General features: G+C 37.3%; 1 protein-coding gene and 1 long non-coding RNA gene across 2 annotated transcripts; one reads left to right on the forward strand and one right to left on the reverse strand.

Moving 5' to 3' along the window:
- Positions 1-1,099: 1,099 nt before the first annotated feature.
- On the reverse strand, positions 1,100-27,875 carry LOC148977128 (uncharacterized). The gene is made up of 3 exons (XR_016145493.1): positions 27,797-27,875; positions 27,441-27,607; positions 1,100-1,283 (listed from the first exon to the last, which is right to left on the reverse strand). It is a non-coding gene; the product is annotated as an uncharacterized LOC148977128 (long non-coding RNA).
- LOC120479747 (uncharacterized) lies at positions 6,706-26,631 on the forward strand. The gene is made up of 7 exons (XM_039672504.2): positions 6,706-7,036; positions 14,415-14,464; positions 14,576-14,674; positions 14,812-14,922; positions 15,028-15,178; positions 15,286-15,452; positions 15,545-26,631. The coding sequence occupies exons 1-7, from the start codon at positions 6,985-6,987 to the stop codon at positions 25,946-25,948; spliced, it is 11,034 nt and encodes a 3,677-aa protein (XP_039528438.2). The 5' UTR covers positions 6,706-6,984; the 3' UTR covers positions 25,949-26,631.
- Positions 27,876-27,944: the final 69 nt, after the last annotated feature.

Genomic DNA, 27,944 nt, shown 5'->3' on the forward strand with positions numbered 1-27,944 from the left:
TTACCTTAAGAAAACCCTCATTAACTAGATTAAATTGTTTGTAATTTAACAATTTCCCTCTCTCCGGCTCCAATTTTCAAAACAAACCAAGTATTCCAAGCATGCTAACCTTGTCCTCAAAGGTCACGAAAAGAGAGTCAACAGTGGATTCATTCAACTTTTTTTTTTTTTTTTAACTTAATTGTTAATACTGTCAGTGCAGTCACAGGACAGTAATGGTATATTTTTGTCAGTGATTTGGTCAGAACTTTTTTATGCACACACATATTTATTGGGGGATTTTTGGACATCATTTTCAACAAAAAACTGAACTTTTTGTGTTTTGGCCGTTCATTTACATGGTTTAGTGGCGATGAAAATGCAAACTTTTGAATACCGGTTTTCAAAATGTACGTTTTTGAAACCCATATTGCTACGTGTAAACTACAAAAATGCAAATCTTTGATAACAGAGACAGCATGCACATGCTAAGTTACTGTGTTTCGTGTTTAATAGTGTTTTGTGCGTGCTCCCACAACGCGTTGATTAAACGATAGTGAACATGAATAGATAGATGAACAATAGGCGAACGTGAACTGAACGTACTGTATTACTGCCCTATTTAAAGTCAAGGCCAATTTATACTTCTGCGTCGAGGGTACGCCGTACGTCGTGAGCATATACTTCTGCGTTCAGGTCTTGGTTGCTCTGCAGTACGGCTCCGAAACGCTAGTTGGCGGCGGAGGGTTTTTTAAGTTCCACTGTGTTTAGATTCCTAGCGGCTAGGTTACTACAAGCAATGGCGACTGAAAGAGAGCGGATCATGTTGGAGAATCGGTCACTTGCTCCATTTCCATGTTTCTCTCTTAGTCTTTTTTTGAACTAAGAATTTAAAAATGGCGGGCCGTGCAGAAGAACACGGCGGAAATGCGTAGGAGGAAATGCGATGCTACCAAGCCGACCAATCCCTGATCTTGCGGTCTGCGTCGTCACGACGTGTGGTTAAATTTTTGAGGAGGTGCGCGTCAGGCTACGGCGACGTGTACGCGGTATGGTACGCGTCTGTGCGTATGCTACGTCGTAACTACTGCGCGCACCCTACGCAGAAGTATAAACTGTGAACACGTTCATTCTGGTGTCTGTGAACGCACATTCTCTCAGTTTAAAGGGATAGTTCACTTTGAAATTAATTTTTGATGTTTTAGCTTACCTCAAGGTCATCCAAGATGTAGGTGTCTTTGTTTCCACAGTATTTTCAATTTTGACATTTTTCAGTCAAACCGTTGTTGTCCATCAGTCATACACTGGAGGCAAAGGGGGTCCACCAAAAAGCATGCACAGAGAAGTCAAAATTAAACATGATTTAATGACTCGTAAATGTAAGTACACATTGATGGCCTAAGACACGAAACAAGCGGTTTGTGTGAGAAAACAGTATTTATATCCCAGAAATCCCAGAAATCGAGACATTTATTTCCAATCTTTCATTGTCCAATTTTGGTGAGCCTGTGTGAACTGTAGCCTCAGTTTCCTGTTCTTATCTGACAGGATACTGGTGTGTTTTCTGTTGCTGTAGCCCATCTCTGCTTCAAGGTTAGATATGTTGAGCGTTCAGAGATGCTCTTCTGCAACTATAGTGCAGCACAAAGTAGTTGAGTACTTTTGGTCTCAAAGGATCACACAAATGGATGTTGCATGCAGGCCATCCGTATACATACTCTCAGTACTTCCAACAAAAGTTGCAGATTCTGCAAAAACGTGCAACGTCTTCCAAATGCAGTAGTATCAGTTTCATATAGAAACAACAGCAGTATTTTTGGATGATGCACTGGACATGTAGAGAACAAGAGACTGAATGGGAAAAACGATATGCCAAATAATGTAAAACAAATAAATAGATTAGGAAACGGTACAAAACAAAATACCAAATAAGATCATTTGTCTTTGTAATTTATCTAGTCTGAAATGACTTTCAGCTGATTGAACATTTTCAAACCCTTCCTTTCAATCCAGTTTTCAATATAGTAAAACATCACTTTTTTATTGTCCAATTATGTCCCGGGGTACTTAAGATTTTAATCGTGATGTTTATCATGTGATGTCTATAACTCGTCTTTTATGCCGGATTTAATTGAACCAGAGTAACATGTTTACAGCATGTTATACCAGTATATCAGAGGTAGTCAAGCAACCTTCCTGAGAATTTCAGGTCCAAGTTCCAACCCTGCTTTAACACACCCTGCCTGTATAACTTTCAAGTAACACCCTGATTAGCTTCAAGTATTTCAAGTTTCATCAGGGTTGGAGCTGAACTCTGCAGGATGGTAGCTCTCCAGAAGGAGGATTGGGTTGGTTACGGGAACATGTTTCAAACTACCATGCTCTTAAAATGATTTTCCACATCAGATATTCTTTGTGAAAAAAAGTAGTGCACTTCATTTTATTGAATGTGCACTTGTAGAGTACTTCAAATTTTAAAAGTATATTTTTAAAAAACCTCTACTGGCAGATAATATAATATTAATGAAATGAAATAAAATAAATGGCCACTTAAGCATAGTTAAAGAGAGTACAGTTCCATTACAAATTTAAACTACTTTTTATACTACTATATCAAGTCTGCTAAGGGCTTTTTCATATTTGGCTCCTAAACTCTGTAATAGACTTCTTGATAAAGTACGGAGAGCAGACACACTCTCTGTCTGTTTAAATATACATTAAAGACACACCTCTTTAGCCAAGCATTCACATAATGCTTCTCATAAACTTCTACTACAATCATTATTTGATGTAATACTGGTAAACATGATCATCTTTCGCCTAAAATGTTCTGAAATGTTATGTTTCTACCTCAGGATGCTCATCCTGGAGTACAGGACGAGACGGGAATATGATGGCAGACATCGTGAACAATGTTTCTAACATATAACATTAGACGTCATCTTTTTGTCTAATGACTGTTCCTAACATTAGTCGTTCACGGTCAAAACACTGGTGTAAACAGTTTGATGTCGCGATATTCACTGCCCAGAGCCTGAGCCAACTAACCCTGTGACGTCACATGTTAGAATACTGCACAATGGCGCCGCCCTGGTGGCGAAAGAAATAAAGTTTTTTTCTTTTCTTTTATATGTTTACATTTGTCATGTTTCTTATATAATTGTTGATTATAGTGGAAATCCATCTTGTAAATCATGTAAACTTGATTGACTGCTTCATTTCCCCTTGAAATATGGCATCTTCTCTTTATGAAGTCCATTGAGCCAAAGCAACAGGTTGCTCCAGAATCAATGTCTCTGTAAATGGTTAAAAAAAAGTGTTATTTGCATTAGATTAAAATCATCTACTTATCAGAAAAAACCCTACAACAGTCTTTTGATTCCTACCGTATTCAAACTTTCCACATGAGCGAAAGGTCGGTACATGGCACTGAATTTTAATGCATGTTAAAGGGTTAGTTCACCCCAAAATAAAAAAAAAAAGTCATTAATTACTCACCCCCATGCTGTACCAACCCGTAAGACCTTCGTTCATCTTCGGAACACAAATAAAGATATTTTTGATTGAATCTGAGAGCTGGATCACTCTTCCATAGGCTTCCTAAGGGACTGGCTCTTGACGGCCCATAAAGTCATTAAAGAAAAGGTTTAAATATTCCATGTGCCTACAGCGGCTCAATTATAAGTTTATCAAGCGACGAGACTACTTTTTGTGCGAAAAAAAAACATAAATAACGACTTAATTCGACTATTATATTACTTCCTTATGGGCGCATGCGCGAGAACTGAGACGAGGACGTTCTCATTCGTCTACTTCTTGTTACCGGCTGCTCACCGCTTAGGAGTTTTACCGCCCCCTACCGTATAAAATGATGATCCATATATAAGGCGCTCCGGATTATAAGGAACACTGTCGGTTTTTGAGAAGATTAAAGGCTTTTAAGTGCACCTTATAGTGCGGAAAATACGCAAATTGAAAAGCGTATGTACAGCGCGCATCTTCCTCTGCTTGTAAACAGAAAGTTTTGCGCTTCCAGCTATATCAGCACATCATCTTATACGGTAGGTGGCGGTAAAACTCCTGAGCGGTGAGCAGCAGGTAACAAGAAGTAGCCGAATGAGAACGTCCTCGTCTCAGTTCTCGCGCATGCGCCCATAAGGAAGTAATGGAATAGTGGAATAAAGTCGTTATTTATGGTTTTTTCGCACAAAAAGTAGTCTCGTCGCTTGATAAACTTATAATTGAGCCGCTGTAGGCACATGGAATATTTAAACCTTTTCTTTAATGACTTTATGGGCCGTCAAGAGCCAGTCCCTTAGGCAGTCTATAGAAGAGTGATCCAGCTCTCAGATTCAATCAAAAATATCTTTATTTGTGTTCCGAAGATGAACGAAGATCTTACGGGGTTGGTACAGCATGGGGGTGAGTAATACATGACTTAATTTTCATTTTTGGATGAACTAACCCTTTAATATATAAATAAATAATTTAGAGGATGAATTACCTTTTTAATATTCACAGAATATGTGGTGCATAATGGCTGAAGATGCATGTCTCTGTACGCTTGGCAGACAAAGTGTAGGCAAGGATGGTGGCAGGGCATTCTGTTTTTTTCAAGTGCCCAAATTGATTTCGGTGTGGAGTTTCTTGGGCTGCAGCCAGTGGCTAATGCAGTATCATCCTGCCACTCCCTGTCTCAGATGCAGACACATAAAGAGAAATGGACATCTGTGCTGAATATGAAACACAGAGATCCTTCTGTTTACAAGACGCTAAGGCAAAACTGTCCGAATCAATAATGCATGCATGCACACACGCATGGATAGCAGGGAATATATGTCTATACATAAATACTCCAAACTTCAAACCATGTCTTATTTGCCACACAAGATTTTACAGATAAATTTGATCAAAATCTTTCAGGAATGTATCATGTTGTCGCCAGCCTTCGAATGACTTTGCTAAACTTTATAGAAAGCCTCTTTAAACAGAATTCAGCCTTTTTGGTAATCACACTAATTATCACATTAAAAGGGCTATATGTGAGGATTTTCATGTATTCATTGTTTTTATCTAGCCAATGTGTAAATAATTGTACCGAAACTTAAAAAACATGACCTCCCCAAACTTCCTTGTCGTTAAAAGCCTGTAAAACGACTTTTACGTAAAAGACGCGGGCTGCATCCGAAATCGCATTCGTTTGTGAAAATACAGTGTGCCAACAGAGTAGTATATCCGACTAAAATAAGAATACATATAAAGTCTCCAGATGACCTATACTTCCGGTGAGATTCTGAAGTGCGCATTCGATGGACACTTCACTATCCCATGAGGCCACGGGAGAGGATTTATGAATGGAGGGCGCTGACGCTGGTAGGTCACATGATAAGGACAACATGGCAGATGTAGTGCGTCCAGATTACATTCGACTAGGGCTGTAGTCAAGACCACCTTTGTCGAGTCCAAGACAAGACCGAGTCCAAAAAGGTTCGAGTCCGAGTCAAGACCGAGTCCAGGACAGGAAAAAAAAAAAGTCTTCTTATGCATGACATTATCAAGACGTGAGAAGTAAATAAACATACACTCTAAAAAATGCTGGGTTGTTTTAACCCAACTTTGGGTCAAATATGGACTAACCCAGCCGTTGGGTTAAATTTTTACATTACATTTTTAACCCAACATTTCGGGTTTGTCCATATTTGACCCAAAATTGGGTTAAAACAACCCAGCATTTTTTAGAGTGTACTCACATTTTCAAGATGTATCTTGCCATTACGCATGTATGCAAGGCATTTTTGAATCTGACTGAGAAAGTCGTATTCAAGCATTTACATAATTCATTTTCGTCTTTAGATTGGATTATTTCAGGTCTACACTTCATTTGGATCGATCTCAATTAGATTTATTGAGGTGCTTTCAGTCAGACTGAGCAATCAATGTGATTCCTAAGAGTTTATATTGATGCACGTAAATGTAGCTATTATCGAGATCTTCTGAAAGTTTATTATAGGTTTCCCAGGGAATAAAATCAGAGAAACAGGAGACAGCGGCAATGTCAAATATAACTGCGTTACAAAAATACTAAAGATGAGATACCGAGGAGCTCTTATTTGTGATTTTTCTGTCTCATGAGGTGAAAAAAAATCAAGACTTCTCTTTTAACTGATTTGATTTAGATCCACAAAGGCCATAAATTACGACCGCTGTTGTCTGATTGTGGCAATCCGGCGCGCTGAACTGGTCTCAGGTTGACGTCACAGTCTGGCACCTTTCTGAGATCATTTTTTTTATTCTTAGATAAATAATTTATCCATGGTCTCAACGGCCATTCTCAGAAGGACGGAGTCGTGCCGAAACAAGGGAAGACATTCACGTCTCCCAACACTATATCAGACAAAACTATACACATACTGTACATGTAAAGTTTGTCATCAGAAATGCAGCTCAGGCAAACAACTGCTCTTAAACACAGTCACCTGACAAACAGCGTCCTCAGTTCCCCTTAGTCGCCCATCACACATGAAAACATGTACTGTGTGGTGTCAAATCCAATTACGCATCTCTGCCGCATGTCTATGAAGCTGGAATGTTTTTCTTGTGCGGTGAACCAATAGGCTGGTGGACGCTCTGCAGTGACTGGTCAAAGTGATCAGGAGGGTGGAGTGGGATGCTTAGAAGGAGGGATTTGTGTTGTTTAGGACAGCCCCCCCATCCCAAGTCAGCCATACCCCCTTTAATCGTTTTAGCGTGTTAGAGATTGTGCAGCTTCACTCCTGAGACAAACTTGTGTGGATGGAGCAAGACATCTTTCTCCGTCCATCCCTCACATACCAAGTCAGACTGACTTTGCTATTATTCACCGACTCTTTATTTTGTCCTTGTATCTGGAGTGACGGACTGAGAGGAGAAAAGAAGCAGGTTGTTTAGACCCGGAGGAAGAGAGTGAGGCTGCCCGAAACAGGACATCACCAGAAACCAGATCAAGATCCAGAGGAGACAGCCATCATGTGTGACTGTTTTCACCTGGCATTTCCCAACTGGCATGCGTCAGCCACGGGTGGGCATCACTCTTTATTTTGCTCTGTCTCTTTAGCTTTTCTTCTCTCTCTCTCTCTCTCTCGCTCTGTCTCATTCTGCCTGCTCTGCGCTATTTTTATCTCCGCACTCAGCACCTCTGGTGGCAGGACAATATAATGTTGCAGTTGGACTATGCATGTGTGTGTTACTGAGACACTAGTGCTGAGCTTGTTTACAAGCATCACTGCATTTCTCTGCTGAGATGACGCTGCACTGTGTGTGATCTGGGTGTGTCTGCAGTAAAGGGGGCGTGGCTATGTGGACGTGGGTGTGTCGACAGAGTTATGCAGTATTTTATCAACAGCATCTGCAGTGTGTTTGTTTACAATATTGAGCATGATTTCAGAGCGTTTAAGAATTGCTGAATTATGATTGTGCTCTTTACAAGGGCGTACGTAAGCTTGAGGTCTTATTTTATTGTATTTTTACAGTAAAATTTATTTTGAAAAGGTGCGCAGTTTTATTTCTGTGTGCATATAAATATATATACATACACACACACACATATATTAATAAAATATTATATATATTATATATATAAATATTTAAATATTAATACATTTATAAATAAATAAATAACAAATACTTTTATAAATATAATTATATACATTAATGTATTTAATTACGTAATTTATATATAATTAAATATATAATTATATTTCATAAAATTATATGTATAGTATAATTATTTATACATACATATATAGGTATAATTAATTCTGAAATAAATATAATATATCAAATTCACAAGAATGAGGGAGCCATCATACACGCACACACACACACATTGTGGTGTCTTTGGTATATGTGTATATCTTATTATGTACCTTTTTTGTCTAACGTTTTAACACTTCACTTCATTCTATGTTACAGTAGCGACTCTTTTTGGCTTTGTTACAAAGACTTTGAAATCCAATTAGCCTGTTAACCAAACCTCTCTAAGTCATTTGGTCAACATGTCCAATCCAGTTCAACTAGCAGATTTATCTGTAGTTTTTTTTTTTTTCTTTGACCTTCAGTTGAAGTTCAAGCTATGGAAACTGACACTTAAAGTAACCTAAATGAGACAACAACTGTATTTTAGTGATCTTACAGGGTGCAATGAGCAACCAATACATCTCACAATTCAACAGCTGCATGACAGCTTAATTGCTATATATATAACCAAGAATGTTTTTGTGCTCTGGTTTTATACAATGTTTCATTCTAGAGCTTTTCCATTATGTTGAACGTTTGTGAGATTGCATTAACACACAACCTGTGCTATCTAAGAAAATGATTGAATTACGATCACACTAAGATGAGTACATTGCAAGGATATCATGTCAGTATACTTAAAATTATTCTATACAGCTGTACTTAGGTAGCAATATTTTGTCAAAATTTAGTTTCCACCCAAATAAAGTCTGTCTCTATGTTCAGATTCTCAAAGTGTGAAAATTGATGCAAGATAAATCAAAATTCAATCAAAATGAATGCATTAATTGTCCAGCTGCTATATGCACAACGTAAAAAGAATGGGCAATGCTATAGTAACCTGTCTGGTTACCTTATAAAGTGAAACAACAATCTATATTTAACACGATTTTACATATTAAATTTAGTTATTAGTAGCAATTTTAAAGTAAAAAAAGCTATTTTATAGAGAAGCTCTACAAACATTAGTGGATACGCAGTCCATAAAATACTTATATGCACAGGAGTCCACTCCTAAAATAAGTAATAACTATCAGCATCTCACTAATGTCCTCCTGCTAATGAATAAATGATAAGTTTGAGAGGGTTTGCATTTTTCATGAAATTGAACATATCTGTTTTGTATATCTGAACTGATAATATAAGTATATAAGTATATATTTTCACCATATTGTGAGATACTTACTGGGAAAGTTAATTCAAAAAAGAAAATTCTGTCATCATTTATTCAATGATTCAATATATTTTGTTAATATGTTCCATTCAACATTGACTTTCATTGTATGGAGGAAAACAAAACTTTTGAAAATGTCTTATTATTTATTAAACATACAAGTTTGTAATGGCATGCGGGTGAGTAATAATTGGGAAGATGACAGAATTATTTCTAGAAGAACTCTATCTTTAATCCATCAATTATAAAGCCATTATCTCATTGGCACATAAATGTATCAAATAATTGTTACATTTATGTAGTTCCTGATTGATTGGAAACATGAGGTAAACTGGTCCCATGTTCTCTTAATATGGAAGAAAATCCAATTCTGTTTTCAGTTTATTTTCCCTCTCCGGCCCTAAAATTCAATTATATTTTGAATACAAACAAGTCTTTCCCACTTGACTGAAAGAGGCTTGTGTAGGATGTTATGAGTGTAAGCCAGAATTGATGTTCCTTCTCCCTGCAACTTGCTGAGAAGCTAATTAACCATATTAGTGAGCTGAAGGAGCAGAGCTCTGGGTCCATATGGCCACAGGAGCAGACAACAACCTCTAATGCCTGTAATCTTGGTCATGGGTGATGTGCAAACATACAGGATCAGTAGTTGGGAAAGTCCATGCTTGTACTAATCTTGTTGTAATTTGAATACCACATGCACAATACTTCAGTTAAGGAGGTCTCTAAAAGATTTGGACCTTTGGACTTAATATTGCATTTTTAAATGATTAATCGTGGATATAATAAGTAAATGACCTAAATATTAAAAAAATCATTATTTACTCGCCTGTTGCTCCAAACAAGCTTGTTACGTCACAGAATAAAAAAAAAATACAATTCTGACTTAATAACTCGCAATTGGTAATTTACATCTTGTAATTCTTACTTGAAAACTTGCAATTGCAGGTTTATATATCTCTTAATTCTGAGAAAAAAGTCAGAAACTTGTAATAAACACAATTCTGTCTTTATCTCTCATAATAGTGAGATATAAACTCACAATTGTGAGTTATTATGGTCAAATTGTGATATAAAGTCTGAATTCTGAAAAATTAGTCACAATTAAAGAATTCGAAATAAGTTGCGGGAATTCAACATAAAGAATTTCGAATTCCCGCAATTTTAAAGGGTTAGTTCACCCAAAAATTCTGTCAGTAAGTTATCTCCCTCATGTTGTTCCATTCCCCCACGAAGACTTTCGTTCATCTTCGGAAAACAAATTAAGATTTTCTTTGATGAAATCTGGATCACTCGCTCATGGTCATGGGTCACTGGGTAATAGCATCTGCCGGGCCAGAAAAGTTAGTAAAGACATTGTTAATATTGTCCGAGTGACTACAGTGGCTCAATCTTAATTTTATCAAGCAACAAGAATACTTTATGTGCGCAAAAAAACTACAAAAATAACGACTTTAGTTTGGTTTGGTCACTTCCATAAAACACATTCTTATCACTTTTAGAGGAGCACCCAATGAGCAAATGTTTGATTAGGGAGTAACTACGTTATGAATTTGCTAACTTTGAATTTCTTAAACAATTCAATCCAATAGCACTCCAGATCAGTTAAAGACAAATAAATATGGTTCAAATATTTATTGAAAGAGAGAGAGAGAGAGGCATACTGTCATTATGAGATTAACAGCTTGCTTCTCATTGTGTAACTGATCCATTCTTTAAGCTCTTATTGTTTATTTATTCATTGTGTGACTAAAAGCACAGCACAATATCCCTAAACTGCACAAGATCTTGTCTTCATTCTGCAGTCACATCCCACTGTACACTAATGTCATAACTATGTCCTTCAACTCAAATTTAAACAAAATAAACATTCATTGGAGAACAGAGGGACATAAACACCCTCATTACAGTTCTTTGCTTATAGAAAAAACATTAAAATCTCACATCTCACATTTGTGAACTGTGCAAGCAATGCAACACATTCACATGTTTGTTCTTCAGCACAATAGCATTAGCAGGAGCTTGAACCACAGCCCTGAAACAGGGTTTGTCATACCTTTAAAAAAAGGGCAGGGCCCTTCATCTTCTCTACTAAAACTATACCCACAAATGGTTCTGTCCATTCTTGCTGCGCACTAGGTGAATTACTATCTGGAATATAGTAAAACATATATTCCTCCAAGTAAACCATAGATCAGGTAGGTACAAACCTAATATTATTAACCTTTAATGTATAACAGGAGAGGCATTTTTCAGAGTCATTAAAATGCCGCAAACATGATGTTTTAGAAATACAACGCATTATAAATATGAATTTTTATAGATTTAATTTAGGCTATTTTGATGTTGGCACATGGATTTTTCTTAGTGTTTGTACGTCAAGAATCTAGATATGTCAGTAACATAAAAAAGCAAGTGAAAAGCAAAAAGGTGATTAGTACATGTTACCTGAACATTCAGACACAAGCTTAAACTGATTGCACAACACTAACAGCAGAGCTCACATATTTATTTCTAAATATGTAAATGAAAACATATATTTGAAGCATAAGAGCCCAGGAATGATTTCAAAACTTTTTGGTGTTGATTTGCATTTTAAATAACTTACATTTTACATACTGCACTGTATTAATGATGGACAATGGCCTTTAAAGGAATTTTTGTATGTATTGTATTCATAATTGTTACATATAGTACCACCTTTAATTTAATTTTTTCATTTCAACTGAATATCAACATTTGTGAGATTAAGTCTGCTGAAACAGTTTTGAGGTTAGGGTTAGTGAAAATAGTGATCTATTTAATTTTAATTATGCTTTTTGTTTATTTGTTAATGAGGGATTTGGGGACACACTAGGGTTTTTAGATTTGTGGAGCATTGATTATTGTTAGAATTGGCACAGAAGGCCCCAAGTGGCATACTGTTTCTAGTGTTATTATTTTTAAATTTAATAATTATTGCAATCAACTGGATTATTATTCATTATTTCCATGAATTCGATGTACATTTCAGCCATCTTCTATTTCATTAAAATCTATGGATTAGTTGAGCAAAATCAATAAATTTGCATTCATAGTGTTGCTATTATGAAATATCTTGGTAACATTATGTTTATATTAGTTTCTATAGTAATAACTATAAATTATACATATAATAAATTGCACCATGCAACTAACCCTAAACCTAATCCTAACCCCATAAATGTAGTTAAAAAATATTATTCTGAACTAAAATGTATAATTACACAGTAACAAGGACACCTTTAAAGTGTAACCCATATCTTCAATTAAATGATGGGCAATTAAGTAAGTAAATATTCATATGCCTATATAAGTCATAGTATAATTATACTTTTTACTGGAATTCTGCTTGGTCTGTCATCAGTTATTCAATTATTAATAACTTATTATTTATTAATATTATTATTATTAATTTTTAAAATAAAATGTGAAATAAAATAGTTTATTTAGTATTTTACATTAATGACACCTTACCCCTCTTGTAATATTTTTCGCTATACAACTTTGAAATAAGCAAATGTTTTTTATTTTCCTATAATAACTCATTATAATAACTAAATTACCCTGTACACTAAACTTATATCTGTGTTACAAATTATCAGTAAGTTCCCAATCCTTCCCAACCTGACACATGTGGGGAGCCGGAAAACAGTCAGGGAAAAATAACAAAAGATACTGAGGCCTGTTGTTTAAGATAGTTAAATTCACTGAGTTGGTTTTGGGCAGATATTATAAAGCTGAAATTGAACAAAACATCTTAAGCCTGTTTAACTACAATAGCAGCAATAATAAAAACTTTGTTGAAACTTGTTGATCTGCAACATGACATATCGAACATCAAAACCACAGGTATGTCATTCATCTGCTTGTTCATCATAATTGTTAGACCAAACCTCACTTCATCCCTGATCTCTCCTATATACATCAGTATACTTAAAGGGATACTCCACCTTTTTTTGGAAATGGGCTCATTTTATATCTCCCCCAGAGTTAAACAGTTGAATTTTACCGTTTTCGAATCCATTCAGCCGATTTTCTGATATTTAGAACGAGATCATTAACCAGACAGTTTCTGGTGCCATTGACTTCCATAGTATATTTTTTTCTACTATGGAAGTCAATGAGACCAGAAAATGTCTGGTTACTGATATTCTACTAAATATCAGAAAATCGGCTGAATGCATTTGAAAATGGTGAAACTCAACTGTTTAACTCTGGGGGACCTTTGCCAATATCATTGATTGGACGAACACAGTTTGTGACCTGTTTAACTAATAGCTCCTATTGTTTTGCATATCACTTGGGCTTATTTATTTCTCACGGTATCATTCAGTTATTATGAAAGCCAGTGCTAAGCATAGTAGGGTACTTTACCTGGTTAAACACAGGGTTCAGAGAGCTTAATTTTAATAAAACTTAAAGGCGTAATTTTGTTTTTGTTTTAGAGATAAGGGTGTGTATTGTAACCTGTCAATGTTGGGATCTGCCTACTAACAGAATGACAGTTTAAAACCATTGATTTGGATTGTTCACTATGACGTCAACAAAAGATATGGGAAGATTTTTCTCCTCCCTTTTAATAAGTCTATTAATTAACTGCGCATAGTTGGTCTGTTTATACATGGGTGCATTCCCAAGTTTAGAGTCTGATTATTAGAAATTGTGAAAAGATATGAACAATCTGCTAGTGTAATCATACTATTCATGGGCTACATGGCATACATGCACATACATAAATCTCCAATGTGCTTTAATGCCATCTAGACCTGATGCCTGGATAAGTGCTTGTTGGAAAGTGCAGGTTAATGACCTGCGCAGAGTGAGACTCAAGGAAAATGTTTATGTGGATAAGTGCATTGTGTTATGGGAAACTGGAAATGAATGCCTTTCTCAGAAGAAAGGAGGTCATGAGAGTAGTCTTGTTGATGGTATAAGCAATATTTAAACGGTCTATTGTATAATATTTTAAAAAGTGTTTCTTAATGCCGTAAAATTATGTTACTTTTAAAATTGTATTTAATCATTAATTTGATAACAATATCACATTTGCAGATATTTATAACAATATTAGTTTCACAGCTCTTTTATTGGATCTATTGAGGTCCATGTTTCTATGTTGTCCTTATTGCTGGCAGTGTAAGCCAACCCCTTAAGATCAATAGAGTGCCTCACTTTACAGGAAGCAACAGAAGTAGGTAGACTATCTGGATCCCGTGGGAATATCTACCAGGAAATCTTGCATACAAAAATCTTGCTTTAGATTTGCCTTGCAACTCTTCAGATTCAAACGTTTTGGTCCATTAAATACAGTAAATCCCACATTAAGTCTCCAATCAGTAAAAACTGATTAAGGTATAGATGGTACTGATGACCAGCAGGCTTTTGGCATTAAGGATAGATTCTTTAAATTTAAGTCATGTGTGCAGAAGCATAACAAGTGCTTATGCTGCATTTTTCACCCCAACAGGTGAAGGGCGAAGGCTGAAGGGACCAGAACCAGACACAGAGGATGATTTAGTGAGTATCACTCAAGTACAGCAGATTCAGCAAACATGCACGTGTTATTTTATCTCTTTTAAACTGGTTGATTGTTTGAACAATCCTTAATTGGTATCTTTAATGTAACAGGCATGTGAGGAGCCTGAAGTTTTAGAGGAGGAAAGACCTCGTCCTCAGGGTTCCTCTCCTGTTGAGGAATTCCCCACCACAGAAAAATACGAAAAACAGGTGACTGCTATTTTACACAACACCCTTATCTTTTAATACTATGTATGATAACCCCAATTCAGAATTTCCTAATGCTGTATCTGATCTAACTATTAGGATACACTATATAATAGATTACACGCTAACTGTTTTGCCAGGCTGAAGGTGACTTCTATGACTCACCCACCAAGAGTTCCAAAAAAAGCAAAAGGATTGGTTTTGGCTCACTGTTTGACAAGCGTTCCTCTGCCAAGATGCATCAAACAGAGGTCAGACATGCCTAAATTTCTCTCCTGTCAAGAATACAGATGATTAGAAATGCGAAAAATGAAAATTATGAACAGATTTCTGAATGAATTTGCCTTTTGTTTCAGGACATGCAAAATGATCAGTCAGAAATAGTGAAAACTGAAAAAGAAGTCTGTGCTGAGGGTTTGGTTGTAAGTGGAGGGGGAAAGGATGGCATCTTCATCAAGGAAGTAAAACCAGAGTCACCGGCCTCAAAGAATCTAAGTGTGAAAGAAGGTGAGATGCCATATAGCACATTACAGAACATTTCTAAAGCTAGAATACAGCTAATTTTGTTGTTCCTCCATCTTTTCACTTCCATGTCCTTCCATCTGGCCTTTCAGGTGATCAGATTCTTAGTGCTACAGTATACTTTGATAATGTGTCATATGAGGACGCCCTCCAGATTCTTGAGCATGCTCAACCATATAAAGTGGCATTCTGTCTCAAACGCAAACCACCTCCAAGAACCCAGGAAGACGCTGAGACAATGAGGCCAGATATAACCATTGTAATTATCATACGGTCCATTATATTCAATTACAGAATACCGCAAAGCTTCTTTAGAGATGTCATTGATCATTGCTTTATCAATGTTTACAGGGTGAGGAGGCTGAAGGAGAAGAGGAAGGAGGAGGTCCAGAAATGAGAGGTCGAAGAAAGATGAAAAAACAACACGATCGCATCTCTTGGCCCAAATTCCCCACCTTCAGCAAAGGTCGGAGGGCAAATTTTAAGAGATCTCACAGCACATCAGAAGCAGAAGAACAGAGAAAATTAGAGATAAGTCCACCAACGAGTGACACAGAATCTCCCATTAAGTCTCCATTAAAATCAACAGATGAAAAAGAGAAGAAAAAGACACACAAGATGAAACTGAAGATGAGGATGGTAGACTGTAGGAGCAAGTCTGTTGAAGAAACCCAAGAAAATGAAGAGGTACAGACAACAGACTATATGGAGGTCTCGGACAACCAAATTATTATGAATATAGCTGTAGAGCAAGTGCCAGGGATTAATGTGTTAGAGAGTCCTAAAATCTTGAATGAAGCTGAAAATACTGACTCTGCTAAGACAAGGAATGAATATACATTCCCGACTTTGCAAGCAACTGAATCGCTACATTTGGCTAAGCTCATCAGTTTGGACACTACTTCAAAGACTACTGATATTACAGTTTCTCTTGGAGAGGATGACAAAGAAAGGAGAGAGAGATCAGAACTGAAGGACAGCATTCCAGGAAAGGATATATATGCGACAGAAACAGAGAGCCAATTAAAATCCTCCACAAGTGGGATGCGGACTTCGGATGCATTAGCCTTCGACAATATTATGGACAGTCCTAATGTAATATCACAAATTGAAGCAGTTGGACATCAAGTTGATTCTGACAGCAAACCAATAATTGAAGAGATTGTAGAGAAGACCCAAAAGTCAGGAGAAATGGACATGGATATAACTAAAGTTGATGTTTCTTTTGACATGCCAGATGTACCAATAAGCAAATCACCAAGAATTGGTATCGACAAGGAAAAGAAAGAAAGAAACATCCTAGAAACAGAAAGCTATGGGATTCGAACCAGGGGACCAATGGCAGACATAGCCACATTAAAGAGCCCTTTTGCATCATCAGACACTTTCACTTTTGAGATTCAAACTAAACAAGATGTGTCCTCAATGGCCATGGACACAAAGAAACCAGTTATATCCCAGCCAAAATCCCATGCTCTGGAAGTGGATAAAAGTGGGGAGAGTACTAAGATGGCTGACACTGAAGTAATAAAAAAAGCAAATTTGGAATCAGATTTTAAACTACCTAAGATGGATCTCTCTGGATTCAACCATGAAGACTCAATAACTATAAGCCAAAGAGACCCCAACAAAGTGCCTCTCCTGAAACGAGAGGAAATTGAGATTCCTGGCAAGGAGGATAAAGGATCAACAACTAAATTTAAGTCTCCTAGAATTAAAGAACAAAAGGTTGAGAAGATAATAAATATCTCAAAATCAGAAAAACCCCAAGCAGTGTTTAATGTTCAGGATGTAAAGGAAGCAGTATCAAAATTTCCTGCCTTTAAATTACCCGAGAGAGACATTACAGGAGTCCTTGTACAAAGAGAGATCGCAATAAAATCTGAAAAGACTGGCATGACACCTAAAGGATCCCCTAGTAAACTTTCGAACATTAGCACAGAAATAAACATTAAGTTACTTGACACAATGGATAAAGAAGAACAGAGACTTTCTCCTGTTGCTGCAAAGGATCAAGACATCTTATTACCTAAAAGTGAACAATTTCGTCTTTATGAAACAAGTGTAACTGAGAGCAAAACAGACCAAACTAAAATTAAGCCAGCAGATCACAAACCCAAATCTGACAAAATGTCAGTGAGGGATACGACAAGTACTTCCCCAGATGTAAAATTCAAACTTCCAAAGCGTGAAGACATTGAAATACCTGGAATGGAAGCCATTGAACAATCAGTTCAATTGCAAAAAATCAAAGTAGCCAAAGATACAGACACACGAGATGAGGCTGTGAAAGACTATACTGATACTGATATCAAAGCTGAGAGAAAAGGACATGAAAAGAAATCAAAGAAAGCAAAGATATCTATGCCTAGTTTTGAGATCAAGGCACCTGACATTCGCTTCCCAGGTATCGCGATTGAATTACCAAAAAAGGATACATCATCTAAAAGTGATCGTGATGCAATCAAGGAGATGAAAACTGAAGCAAAAATATCTATTGATGACGACCATGTAGCCATTAAAAAAGAAGCAACATTCGAAAAATCTCAAAAAGGTGAAAGTTGTGCACCTGAGCATGAAACTAAACAAGCACATGATATAGAGGGTGATCAAATGCTCCATCATGGTGTTTGCACTGGCATTAATGAAACCTCAAAACAAGATGTTGATGGAGAACTGAAGGTTGAAATCAAAAGCAAAGACAAAGATTCCTCTCCACATAAAAAGAAGATGCCTAAATTCAAAATGCCCAAAATTGGAGGGAAATCATTGAAAGGAACAACTGAAGTCACTGCAAAAGAGGATGCTACAGTGGCCGATTACACAATGGAGATTGCATTAAATTCTGAGAAAAGAATATCCGAGACTGATCCCAAAGCATATAGTTCAGAAACAGACACAAATTTAAATAAATTAAAAATGCCAAGCATAGATGTTTCTGTTCCAAAAATAAAAATCCCCAAGACAGAGGGAAAATCAAAGCAGGAGGAAACTGCGCTCTCAACACCTGAAAGGGTTGGGAAAGTTGACAAGAAGGTTGAGGCTGCAGAGGATACTCGAGAAGAGAGTGGATTTAGACTGATCAATGTTGGTGTCTCATTGCCAAAAGAGAAAACAGAAGAAGCTGGTCTGTTACCAGAGGAATCTAAAAAATCTATCATAAAGGTCAGTGGAACAACTGAAGTGGACCCATCTGAACTACCACAAGCTGGAATAAAAGAAACAGAGTCTAAAATGAAGAAAAGGAAAATATCATTTCCCAAATTTGGATTCTCTAAATCAGAGACAAAAGTATCTGATGCTGACATAACTCTTCCAACTGCACAGGGTTCTTTACAAGGTGCAGATGAGATAGAACTAGATGTTGAAAGTAAGACTACAGACGTTGAAGCTGAGTTCAAGGATTCAACAGATTCTCACACAAAATTTAGACTTCCCACAATTAAACTTCCCAAATTAGGAGTTTCATTTCCAAAGACAACCGATGCTGGGGCTGATATTCAAATGCCTGAAGTCATCACAGATGAAACTACAAAGGATGTTAAATTGCCAGAAGCTAAATTATCTGTAGAACCTACAGCTCTATCTGACAAAAACGACCTGAAGATGACTCTCAGTGTATCCAAACCTGAAGTTGACTTGTCTTTACCTGAGGGAAAAACAGAAATCAAAGGTATTTGTATTGCAAAAGTTGATGATTTTCAGAAAAAAGAAATAAAATCAGCTAAAGATATTTCATTTTCTAAACCAGAGGTTGATCCTAGTCTGAATGACCATGATATTGAAGAAATTCCAGCTGTTGAGTTTTCAAAACCAGACATCAAAGCTGCAGACATTGATGTCAGTCTTCCACGGGTTGATTTATCCATTCCAGAAGTTTCTTTGGATTTAAAAGAGGATGTGAATTTCACAATTTCAAAGGATGATGCGGAACATAAAGATCTAACAACTGGTGGTACACCAGTAAAGTTTAAACTCCCCTCTATCAACTTACCAAAATTTGGTGGGAAATCATCCAAGGTAGTGAAAGACATGCCCTTTGTAGATATAGATAATGAAGAACCTGATGTAAGCCTTCCAGAAACACAAATAAGCATGGAACTCAAAGATGGTGCCCCATCAGGTGATGTCAAGGATTATTTTGTGACTACAGAAGGTCAATGTGTTAGTGTAGACAAGGAGGTTACAGTTACAGTCCAAAAATATGGCATTAGCCTTCCAAAGGTTGAAGCCTATAAGCCAGCTGATAGTATTGACAAAGAAGAATCGATTATGGACATCAAAACATTTAATGCAGAGTCTGACCGGACTGAGAAAGGTCCAAGATCTCCAACAAAAAGTACACTTCCCACAATTCAATTTGGTGTCTTATTTCCAAAACCAACAGATGCAGTCTTTGACAATAAAATGCATGAAGTCACCACAGATGAACCCACCATGGAAATAAAAGTTCCAGAAGCCAAACTGACTGGAGTAGTGCCATCATTAACTGAAATGAAAACCCCACAAATTATTTCCAGTGTTTCAAAACCTGAAGTGGGTGTATCTAGACCAGAGGTAGAAAAGGGTTTTGATGCACACTTTGAAAAGTGTACATCATTTTCTAAACCAGAGGTTAATGTGAGCCTTGTAGGTCATGGTCTTGATCAAGAAGAAACTATAGAAGATTCGAAAGTGCAAGACGAGAAACTTGAGATGGGAGTCAAAGTTTCTTCAGGTACAGTAGATGTAGTCATCCCAGAGGCTAAAGAAAAAGAAAAACTTAAAAAACGTAAAATTTCATTTCCAAAATTTGGCTTTTCCAAATCTGACACTAAGATCCCTGATGCTAACACCAGTCTTCAAAAAGGGGGAGTATCTATGCCAGACACTGAGATCAAAGAGACTGAGGTGACGATCCCTGCTCCAGAGGTTGAAGTCCAGTTGAAAAACAAAAGTGCTTCTGGTTCTCCATCTAAATTCAAGCTTCCAACAATTTCTCTCCCTAAATATGACTTTTCCATTTCAAAGACGGCAGAAGAATCAATTGCAAAAGCTGGTGATGATGCACAGTCAGAAATAAAGGCAACATCAACAGTTGCATCACAAGATAAAGAAATAGAACTATCAAAATCAATTATTGAAACTATACCGGTAGATGCTGAAATTAAAATTCAAGACACAGATCCTGGAGGTCAAGGGAGTAGATTTATGATGCCCAAATTTGAATTTTCATTTCCAAAGCTAAAGGGACCAGAATTTAAAAAGGGCGCACCAGAGGCTACACTGAAACATGACGTTGAGAGTGCTGAGGGAAATGAAGACATACCCGAGGCTCCTTTGAAAATGGAGGTAACGATGAAAAAGCCCAAAGAGCCAAGCTCAGAGCATGCATTTTCTAAACAAGAGATTAAAGGTCCAGAGAGTCATGTTGAGAGAAGTGATCTACCATCTATGGCAGTTGGTGAAGTGGATGTGAATCTTGAGTCTGACTTAAAAGATGATTCAACCACTGGAGGGTCACCATTCAAATTCAAACTTCCTTCTTTCAAGCTACCCAAATTCGGAAGTTCATCTTCCAAAGTAAAATCTGAAATAACAGATTGGAGGGGTGAGGAAATTACTTTGGAGGCTGAAGAGACATTTACATCAGTAGAAGCGTCAGATGTAAAAATTGACTTTAATGTGCCCAGTCAAGAGCTGAAGAAACCCTCAATCAGTGTTGATCAGCCAAAGCTAGACACTGGAGATCAATACACCCTGTCACTTACAGAGGCCATCACATCAAAGGCAGAAGTTGATATTTCTTTACCAGAGACAAAACTCGGGGAACTGTCAGCTGGAGCTGAAGTACCACAAGCTAAAGCAGAAAGCAAAAAAGATCAAGAAGTTGATTTAAAAGACCCAGATATAAAAATGAAAAGAACAGGCTTTTCATTTCCTAAATTCGGATTTTCCAAACCCGATGTCAAGACCCCAGAGACTGATGTCAATCTTGCACAAGTTGTTATATCTGAACCAGAAGGTGATGTGAAAATAAAAGAACAAAGTATGAATATCACAGTGTTAAATGTTGAGGCTCAGGAAAAAGATACGACAACTTTTGGTGCCACAACGACATTTAAACTCCCCTCAATCAACATCCCAAAAACTGGAGGACAAGCCATGAAGGATGAAAAAGCTATGCCAGATGTAGGTATAGCTGTTAAAGAACCTGAAATGAGCGGTCCATATACACAAATAAAAATATCATCAGCTGATATAAAGGGACCTCATCTAGCCACAGAGGGTCAATCTGTAAGTCTTGACTTAAAGGTTGAAGATGCTGAACTTGGAGGACTTGGGGGAGAGCTGAAGATGCCGAAGAAGGGTATTGACCTTCCTAAAGTAAAAGGGTTTGATTTAAGTGCATCAAAGACAGAGGAAATAGCTGAACTACAGGAAATCGATCTTAAAAAAACAGAGATAGCAACCGAGGGGGAAATTCACCCACCAGAACATGATTTTAAAGGCCTAGATGTACAGATAAAAACATTACCTGAATTTGGGGTTTCAAAAGCAGAAATAAAAGCCCCTGAGGTTGATGTAAGTCTCCAAAAAACTGATATCCCCATATCAGAAGGCAGTATGGGCCTAGAAGAAGCAAAAATGGACATTGAAGTGTCAGTGGAGCCTGATCAAAAGGGTTCAACATTTTTTGGATCTCCAACCAAGTTTAGACTCCCTTCTTTTAGCTTCCCGAAATTTGGTGTTAAATCACAAAAAGGAGCATTAGACATTAATGTAACTGATTCAGAACTAGAGGAAACAAATATAAAAAGTGATATTTCTAAAGCTGACGTCAAACTAAAAGTACAGCCACCCAAAAATGAATCTGAAGTTGAAAAGAGTGCAGACATGCCTGAGGTTGATTCCAAAGGACAGCAAGTAAAAGCGAAAAGATCAAGTTTTTCATTTCCTAAGTTTGGATTTTCCAAACCAAACACTGCAACTCCAGAAGTTGATGTCAGTGTAGAAAAGGTTGAAGTATCCATACCAGAGGGTAATGTACCAGTAAAAGAACAAACAGCAGAAGTTACATTTCCAGGAAAGGAAGCTGAACAGAAAGATCTAACAATTGTTAGTTCCCCAACCAAATATAAACTGCCAGAAGTTAACCTGCCAAAATTTGGAGTCAAAACGTCAAAAGGTACAGCAAGTTTACCATCAGCAGATAAGGACATTACAGGAATAGAAATTACTAGTCATGAACCTGACATCAAGGTGTCAGGAAAAATACCAAAAATTGAAAGAGAGACAGATATACGTGCCACAATAAGAGAAACCGATGTTCATCTAGCAGAAGGTAAGGTAATACTACCCCAACCTGATGTTGACGTTCAAGACATATCCATTGAAGGCGAGGTAGATATACCTGAAGTTGACTTGAAAGAGCTTGATGTGAAATTGAAGAAGCCAGGCTTTTCACTTCCAAAATTTGGTTTTTCAAGGCCAGATATTAAGGGTCATGATGTTGATCAGGCCAGTCAAGATGACCAAGATGCAGAAGTGAAAAAACAAGAAGATCCAACTCATCCAAAATTTAACCTTCCCTCAATCAACCTCCCAAAGTTTGGAATCAAAGATCCAAAGTCCACATCTGATATACCAGCAGCTGAAGTAGATTTAAAAAAACCTGAAATCAGTTTCTCTGAAACAATAGAGGTACAAACCAATGACACAGAAACAAACATCGATATTCAGGGGCCTACTGTTAATGTGGACATTAAGGTCAAAGAGATGGACATTGAGGGGACGGGGAGTAAGTTCAAGCTGCCAAAATTTGGAATTGGTATGCCAAAAGGAAAGGATATGGAGACAGAGGGTAAAGAGATAAACACAGAGACTGGCTTGCTATGCGAGGAAAAAGTTAATGTACAACAGCCTGATGTTGCAATTCAAAGTGTGACCATTGAGGGGGAAACAGATAAAGTTGAAGTTGATTCTAAAGGGCTGAAAGTGAAACTTCCCCAATTTGGATTTTCAAAACCAGATCTTAAGGCTCCTGATTCTGAAGTTGATGTGAGTCTACCCAAACCTGACATGGGCACATCACTGGGAACTATTGATTTTCCAGAGGAATCTGTGGATATTAAATTACCAGAAGAACAACCTGATTTGAAAAAGGACACTTTTAGCTCTCCAACAAGATTTAAACTTCCAACAATCAACTTCCCCAAATTTGGAACCAAAACATCAAAGGACAAAGTTGACATTCCTACTGCAAATGTGGAGATTGATGAAGTTAACCTTCCCGATAAGACGTTTAACATGTCAGGAGACATAGTAAGTGTTGACATGAAAGTGCCAACAGAAAATGTTGAAGATCCATCCATTGAGATGAACATTAAAAGCAAATTTAAGCTTCCAAAATTTGGTATTGCTCTCCCAACAACTAAAGGTCCTGACAGTGACCAAGAGCTCAAGAAAGCTCTGACAAAAACAGAAGTGAAAATGTCAGGAGATGTGCCAACTACAGACAAGAAAGAGCTAAAGTTACCCAAAGGAACAGTGGAAGTGGATATGCAAGCCAGTGAAATGACAACAGATATTTTACTACAGGGCACTGCAGCAATGGGAGAAAGTGAGAGAGATGGTAAAACTGAAATAACAAGTCCACAATTTGGCTCTCCAACAAAATTCAAACTCCCAGAAATAAAATTACCCAAATTTGGATTTTCCGCTCCAAAGGTCACTGATGCACCTGACTCTGACATCAAGGAAATTAAAGTTAGTTCAGTGGATTATGAGATAAAGACAAAAGTGGACCAATCAGATGACATCAAATGCAAAACTGCAGAGATTGAAACCCCATCTATTGATATGACGATAAAAGCAAAAGAGATTAATCAAGAGGGACAGGACACTAAATTTAAACTTCCAAAATTTGGGATTTCATTACCCAAAGTAAAAGGTGCCGAGGTAACTGCAAAAGAAGTAAAAACAGGAACACCTAAAATTGGGATAACAGAACCAGAAATTAAAATCGCAGCAGAGGATGCAAGTCTCCCAAAAGTAGCCATGGCTTTAGAGGGAAGTTCCAGCCTTGAAAAAACAGAGGTAGAGACGGAGTTGAAAGATGATACCACTGTTGTTTCAGGTTCTCCAAGTAAATTCAAAATGCCTGCTTTTAAAATGCCAAGATTTGGAAGAACATCTGATGCAAAGGGGAAAGAAGTGGAAGTAGATGTTCCAGACACTAAAACTGATCTAAATATTAAAGACAAGCCTTTACAAGTAGAAGACTCCAAAGATATGCACAGAGAGAGTGAAATTAAAGAAACCACTGAACAGCCTCCAGAGGTTGTTGTAAAAAAAACGGAGGGTGACAAAGGCTCCCCGAGTAAATTCAAACTTCCTACTATGAAAATGCCAAAGTTTAGCATTTCAAGAACAAAATCTCAGGATGGAGAAGATGTCACAACCGTAAATGCGAATGCCCCAGACACAAAAACACAACCAAAAGATGATTCACAAGGGACTGGAAAGTCACCCAGATTTACAATGCCAAGACTTGAGGATGTTCTCAGTGGCTTTGAGGTTGAATTTAATGTTCCAACAATAGAGGAAAAGGAAGGACAAATGGAAAAACCATCTGTTAAGCAAGATCAGGAGGCTGGAGAAAAAGTTGAGGAAGTAGCAGAACAGAAGGACAAAGGAGCGCAGGAGAAATCAAAGTTTAAATTTAAATTTCCAAAATTGGGATTCAGCCAGTCCTCAGATGAAAGTGATAAGTTAGTCGACGCCAAAATTGAAGAAAGTGAAAAACATCAGGAGGCTTCAGCGGATCAGAAATCCGCTGTTAGCAAAGAACAAGCAAAAACTGAAAAAGGAGGCTGGTTCAAGTTCTCATTTTCTTCTCCAACCAAATCTACAAAATCTGACGAGAAGGAACAAACAATCCAACCACCAGAAGAGCCTGAGAAGTCTGATGATGTAGAGAAAGAATCCAGCAAGGCACACGAGGAACCAGAGAAGAGCTTGCTCAGCGAGGCTGTGGAGGACAACATCAGCCCAACATTATCACTAAGGTCATCTGAAGCCTTTGCAGATATAAGTTCCACAGTAACTGAACATGTGGGCCTGTCGCAGACCTCTCCTACAAAAGTTAAAGTGAAATATGCTGAACCAACTGCCACTATTGGGGTCAAAGATGTACAAACTAATGTTGTGACTTCCACAGCCAGATGTGAAATGATATCAATGGAGCCTCAACACCAGCCAGAAAAAGTCAACATCCCATTTTCATCAGATATGTCCTCACCCTCAGTGGACACTCTGAAACAGATGTCAGGGGAAATTCATGTCATCACATCGAACATTCAAGCTATACCAGACACACAGCAAGCAGCAATCTTTACTAATCTAGACGCCCATGGAATTCACACCTCACCATTACAAGTAACACTAGGCTCAGACTCGGTGTTGACAGTAGAGGAAACCAGAGTGCAATGTGGGAAGCAAACATTGGTGGAAAAGCACGTTGTGAAAGAAACATTACATGACGATAACGAGACGATAATTGTGACACAGAGAACACGTGTATTTGAAGGAGACTCTGCAGAACCCATTTGTGATGATACGGCTTCCTCGATTCGTAGGCTGAGAGACACGGTACACACTGAGAAAATGAGGTTTTTCGACAGTGCAGCAACAACTGAAGAGGTCACAATAGTGAGCTATGAAACATCTCTAAGACATATGGATTCCTCAACAGATGAGAATGAGGGGAAATGAACATGACATATGGCTGAGTTTATTTTATGCTTTTGAATGTATGTTTCGGTGTTCTCTTATATAATCATACAAGCCAGCTGAATTGAAATGCTAATTGACTTACTTATGAACATATCACAGAGTATTGTTTAGCTAGTGAAGATTTTAAGCAAATTATGTATGTAATATGAATAATAGGAAAAAAATATTATATTATCATTTGATGTGTGGGTTATCAGTGCACTTTATTGTACAACTGTTATCTTGGGGAAATTGTTTACAGTGCAAACTCAGTAATATTCAAGCAAACAACATTTAAATAGATATATTCACAAATAAAATTAATTATAAAGTTGGTGTGGCTTTTAAAGAATGTTGACAGTATCACATATTGAGGCATTTGTTTCTTTGAGGTTATTTGTTTTGAGAAAACTATAAAATTGCATATAAAATCTGTGTTTCTGCAGCCTTGACAATAAATGAAAGCAAATATGTAAATGTTTTATTTGCCTAGCCATTATCTTTGTAAGCTTATGACAAAAGCATTTGATGGAATCAATAGATTTGCAAAATATACAATGCACATTTTCAAAATACAATCATTTTCTCAATAAGCAATGACTTTTCATTTAACATGTATTGTCAAATGAATGTTGTAAGAGAAACACTAGTCACTGCAAAATAAATAAAAAAGTGAAAATATGTTCCATGTCTCTGAATTAGTTTGTGAACACTAATAAAGTAATACACATTGTTTGAGAGATCACCCTCCCAAATATCACTAATTAATTTGAAGCAACACAATCATTGAGACTCACTTTGCCACCTCATAGGGCACCGTCACTCGGGAAAGCTGCACATTTACCAATTTTACTACTGTATGAGTTGAATAAAGTATGATTTCACTTTTCAAACTTTAGTTAGTGTGTAATGTTGCTGTTTGAGTATAAACAACATTATCAAAGTTACAACGCTCAAAGTTCAAAGCAAAGGAAGATATTTCCTTTTAAAGAAAATGACTACAACAAACGACTGGTAGGGACTACACAACATTCCTCCCGGGTTAGTGACATCACCAATCCTAACATGTACATAAACCCCGCTCCGGGGAACACAGTCCATGTTGAGAAAAGGGAAAGTTGTTGTTTAATGCTGCGTTCCAGGCAGGTTTTTGAGCACATAAATCATGACTTAAAACCACGACTCATGACTTTGTAGCATTCCAGGTCAGTCACGCCAAACTACCTGAGCGCAAGGAATTGTGGTAGCTAGATGTAAACAAACCAGCATGGCGGAACTTATGGGGCTTATGCACATTTGTAATAATTTCTGTTGCCAAAGGTGCTTACTCCTTGTTTATTTAAGGAAAAACGGTGCATAAGGCAAGATAAGCTGTTGTACCTTTAATTCTACTTTATTTGTATATTTGGAAATGTATTTGGTATAAATTTATCCTTGCACTCAATGGACTAAAAACTAGTTAACGTTATATTGTCCTAAAGTGTAATCTCACCGTGTACTGCCTGCAGAAACACTGCATCCATAGGGGCTGCCATTGTTGTTTTGTATGGTTTCGCTGGCCTGGCTATGTGACGTCAGAGCTCGTTCAAGGGTGGGAAGTCACAGGTTTGACTGCACTTTCACGGGTATAAAGTTGGAAAAACACGGGTTACAGGTTGCCTGGAACACGGCAAAAGAGTACATATGTGAGTCAGCTCAAACTTTAGCATCCATCTTTTCACATGCAATAATAAGTCACTCTGTGTGCATCTCACAACAGTTCCTAGATGAGAGATTAACGTTACATGACAGAATATGCTAATTGAAGATAGTTAACTCCACATCAGCAACATAAATTAATCAACTAACCATTCAGAGATTTCCTGTTGTATTCTACATGTTTTCACTCTTTCTTGAGTCCCTCCAAGAACAGTTTCTGTCATTTTAGTGTGTCTGCGTGCAGCTGACACGACCTTTTGAAAGCCCGCCCTGTGCAGCAGCTCATTTACATTTAAAG

Source organism: Pimephales promelas, chromosome 11 (genome assembly GCF_988280905.1).
Source record: "Pimephales promelas chromosome 11, fPimPro1.hap1.1, whole genome shotgun sequence".
Classification (NCBI taxonomy): domain Eukaryota; kingdom Metazoa; phylum Chordata; class Actinopteri; order Cypriniformes; family Leuciscidae; genus Pimephales; species Pimephales promelas.

Coding starts and splice junctions, on each gene's coding strand:
- LOC120479747 (XM_039672504.2), top strand. CDS start 6,985: ATGTGTGACTGTTTTCACCTGGCATTTCCCAACTGGCATGCGTCAGCC. Junction 14,465..14,575: donor CAGACACAGAGGATGATTTA/GTGAGTATCACT, acceptor TTAATGTAACAG/GCATGTGAGGAGCCTGAAGT. Junction 14,675..14,811: donor CAGAAAAATACGAAAAACAG/GTGACTGCTATT, acceptor CTGTTTTGCCAG/GCTGAAGGTGACTTCTATGA.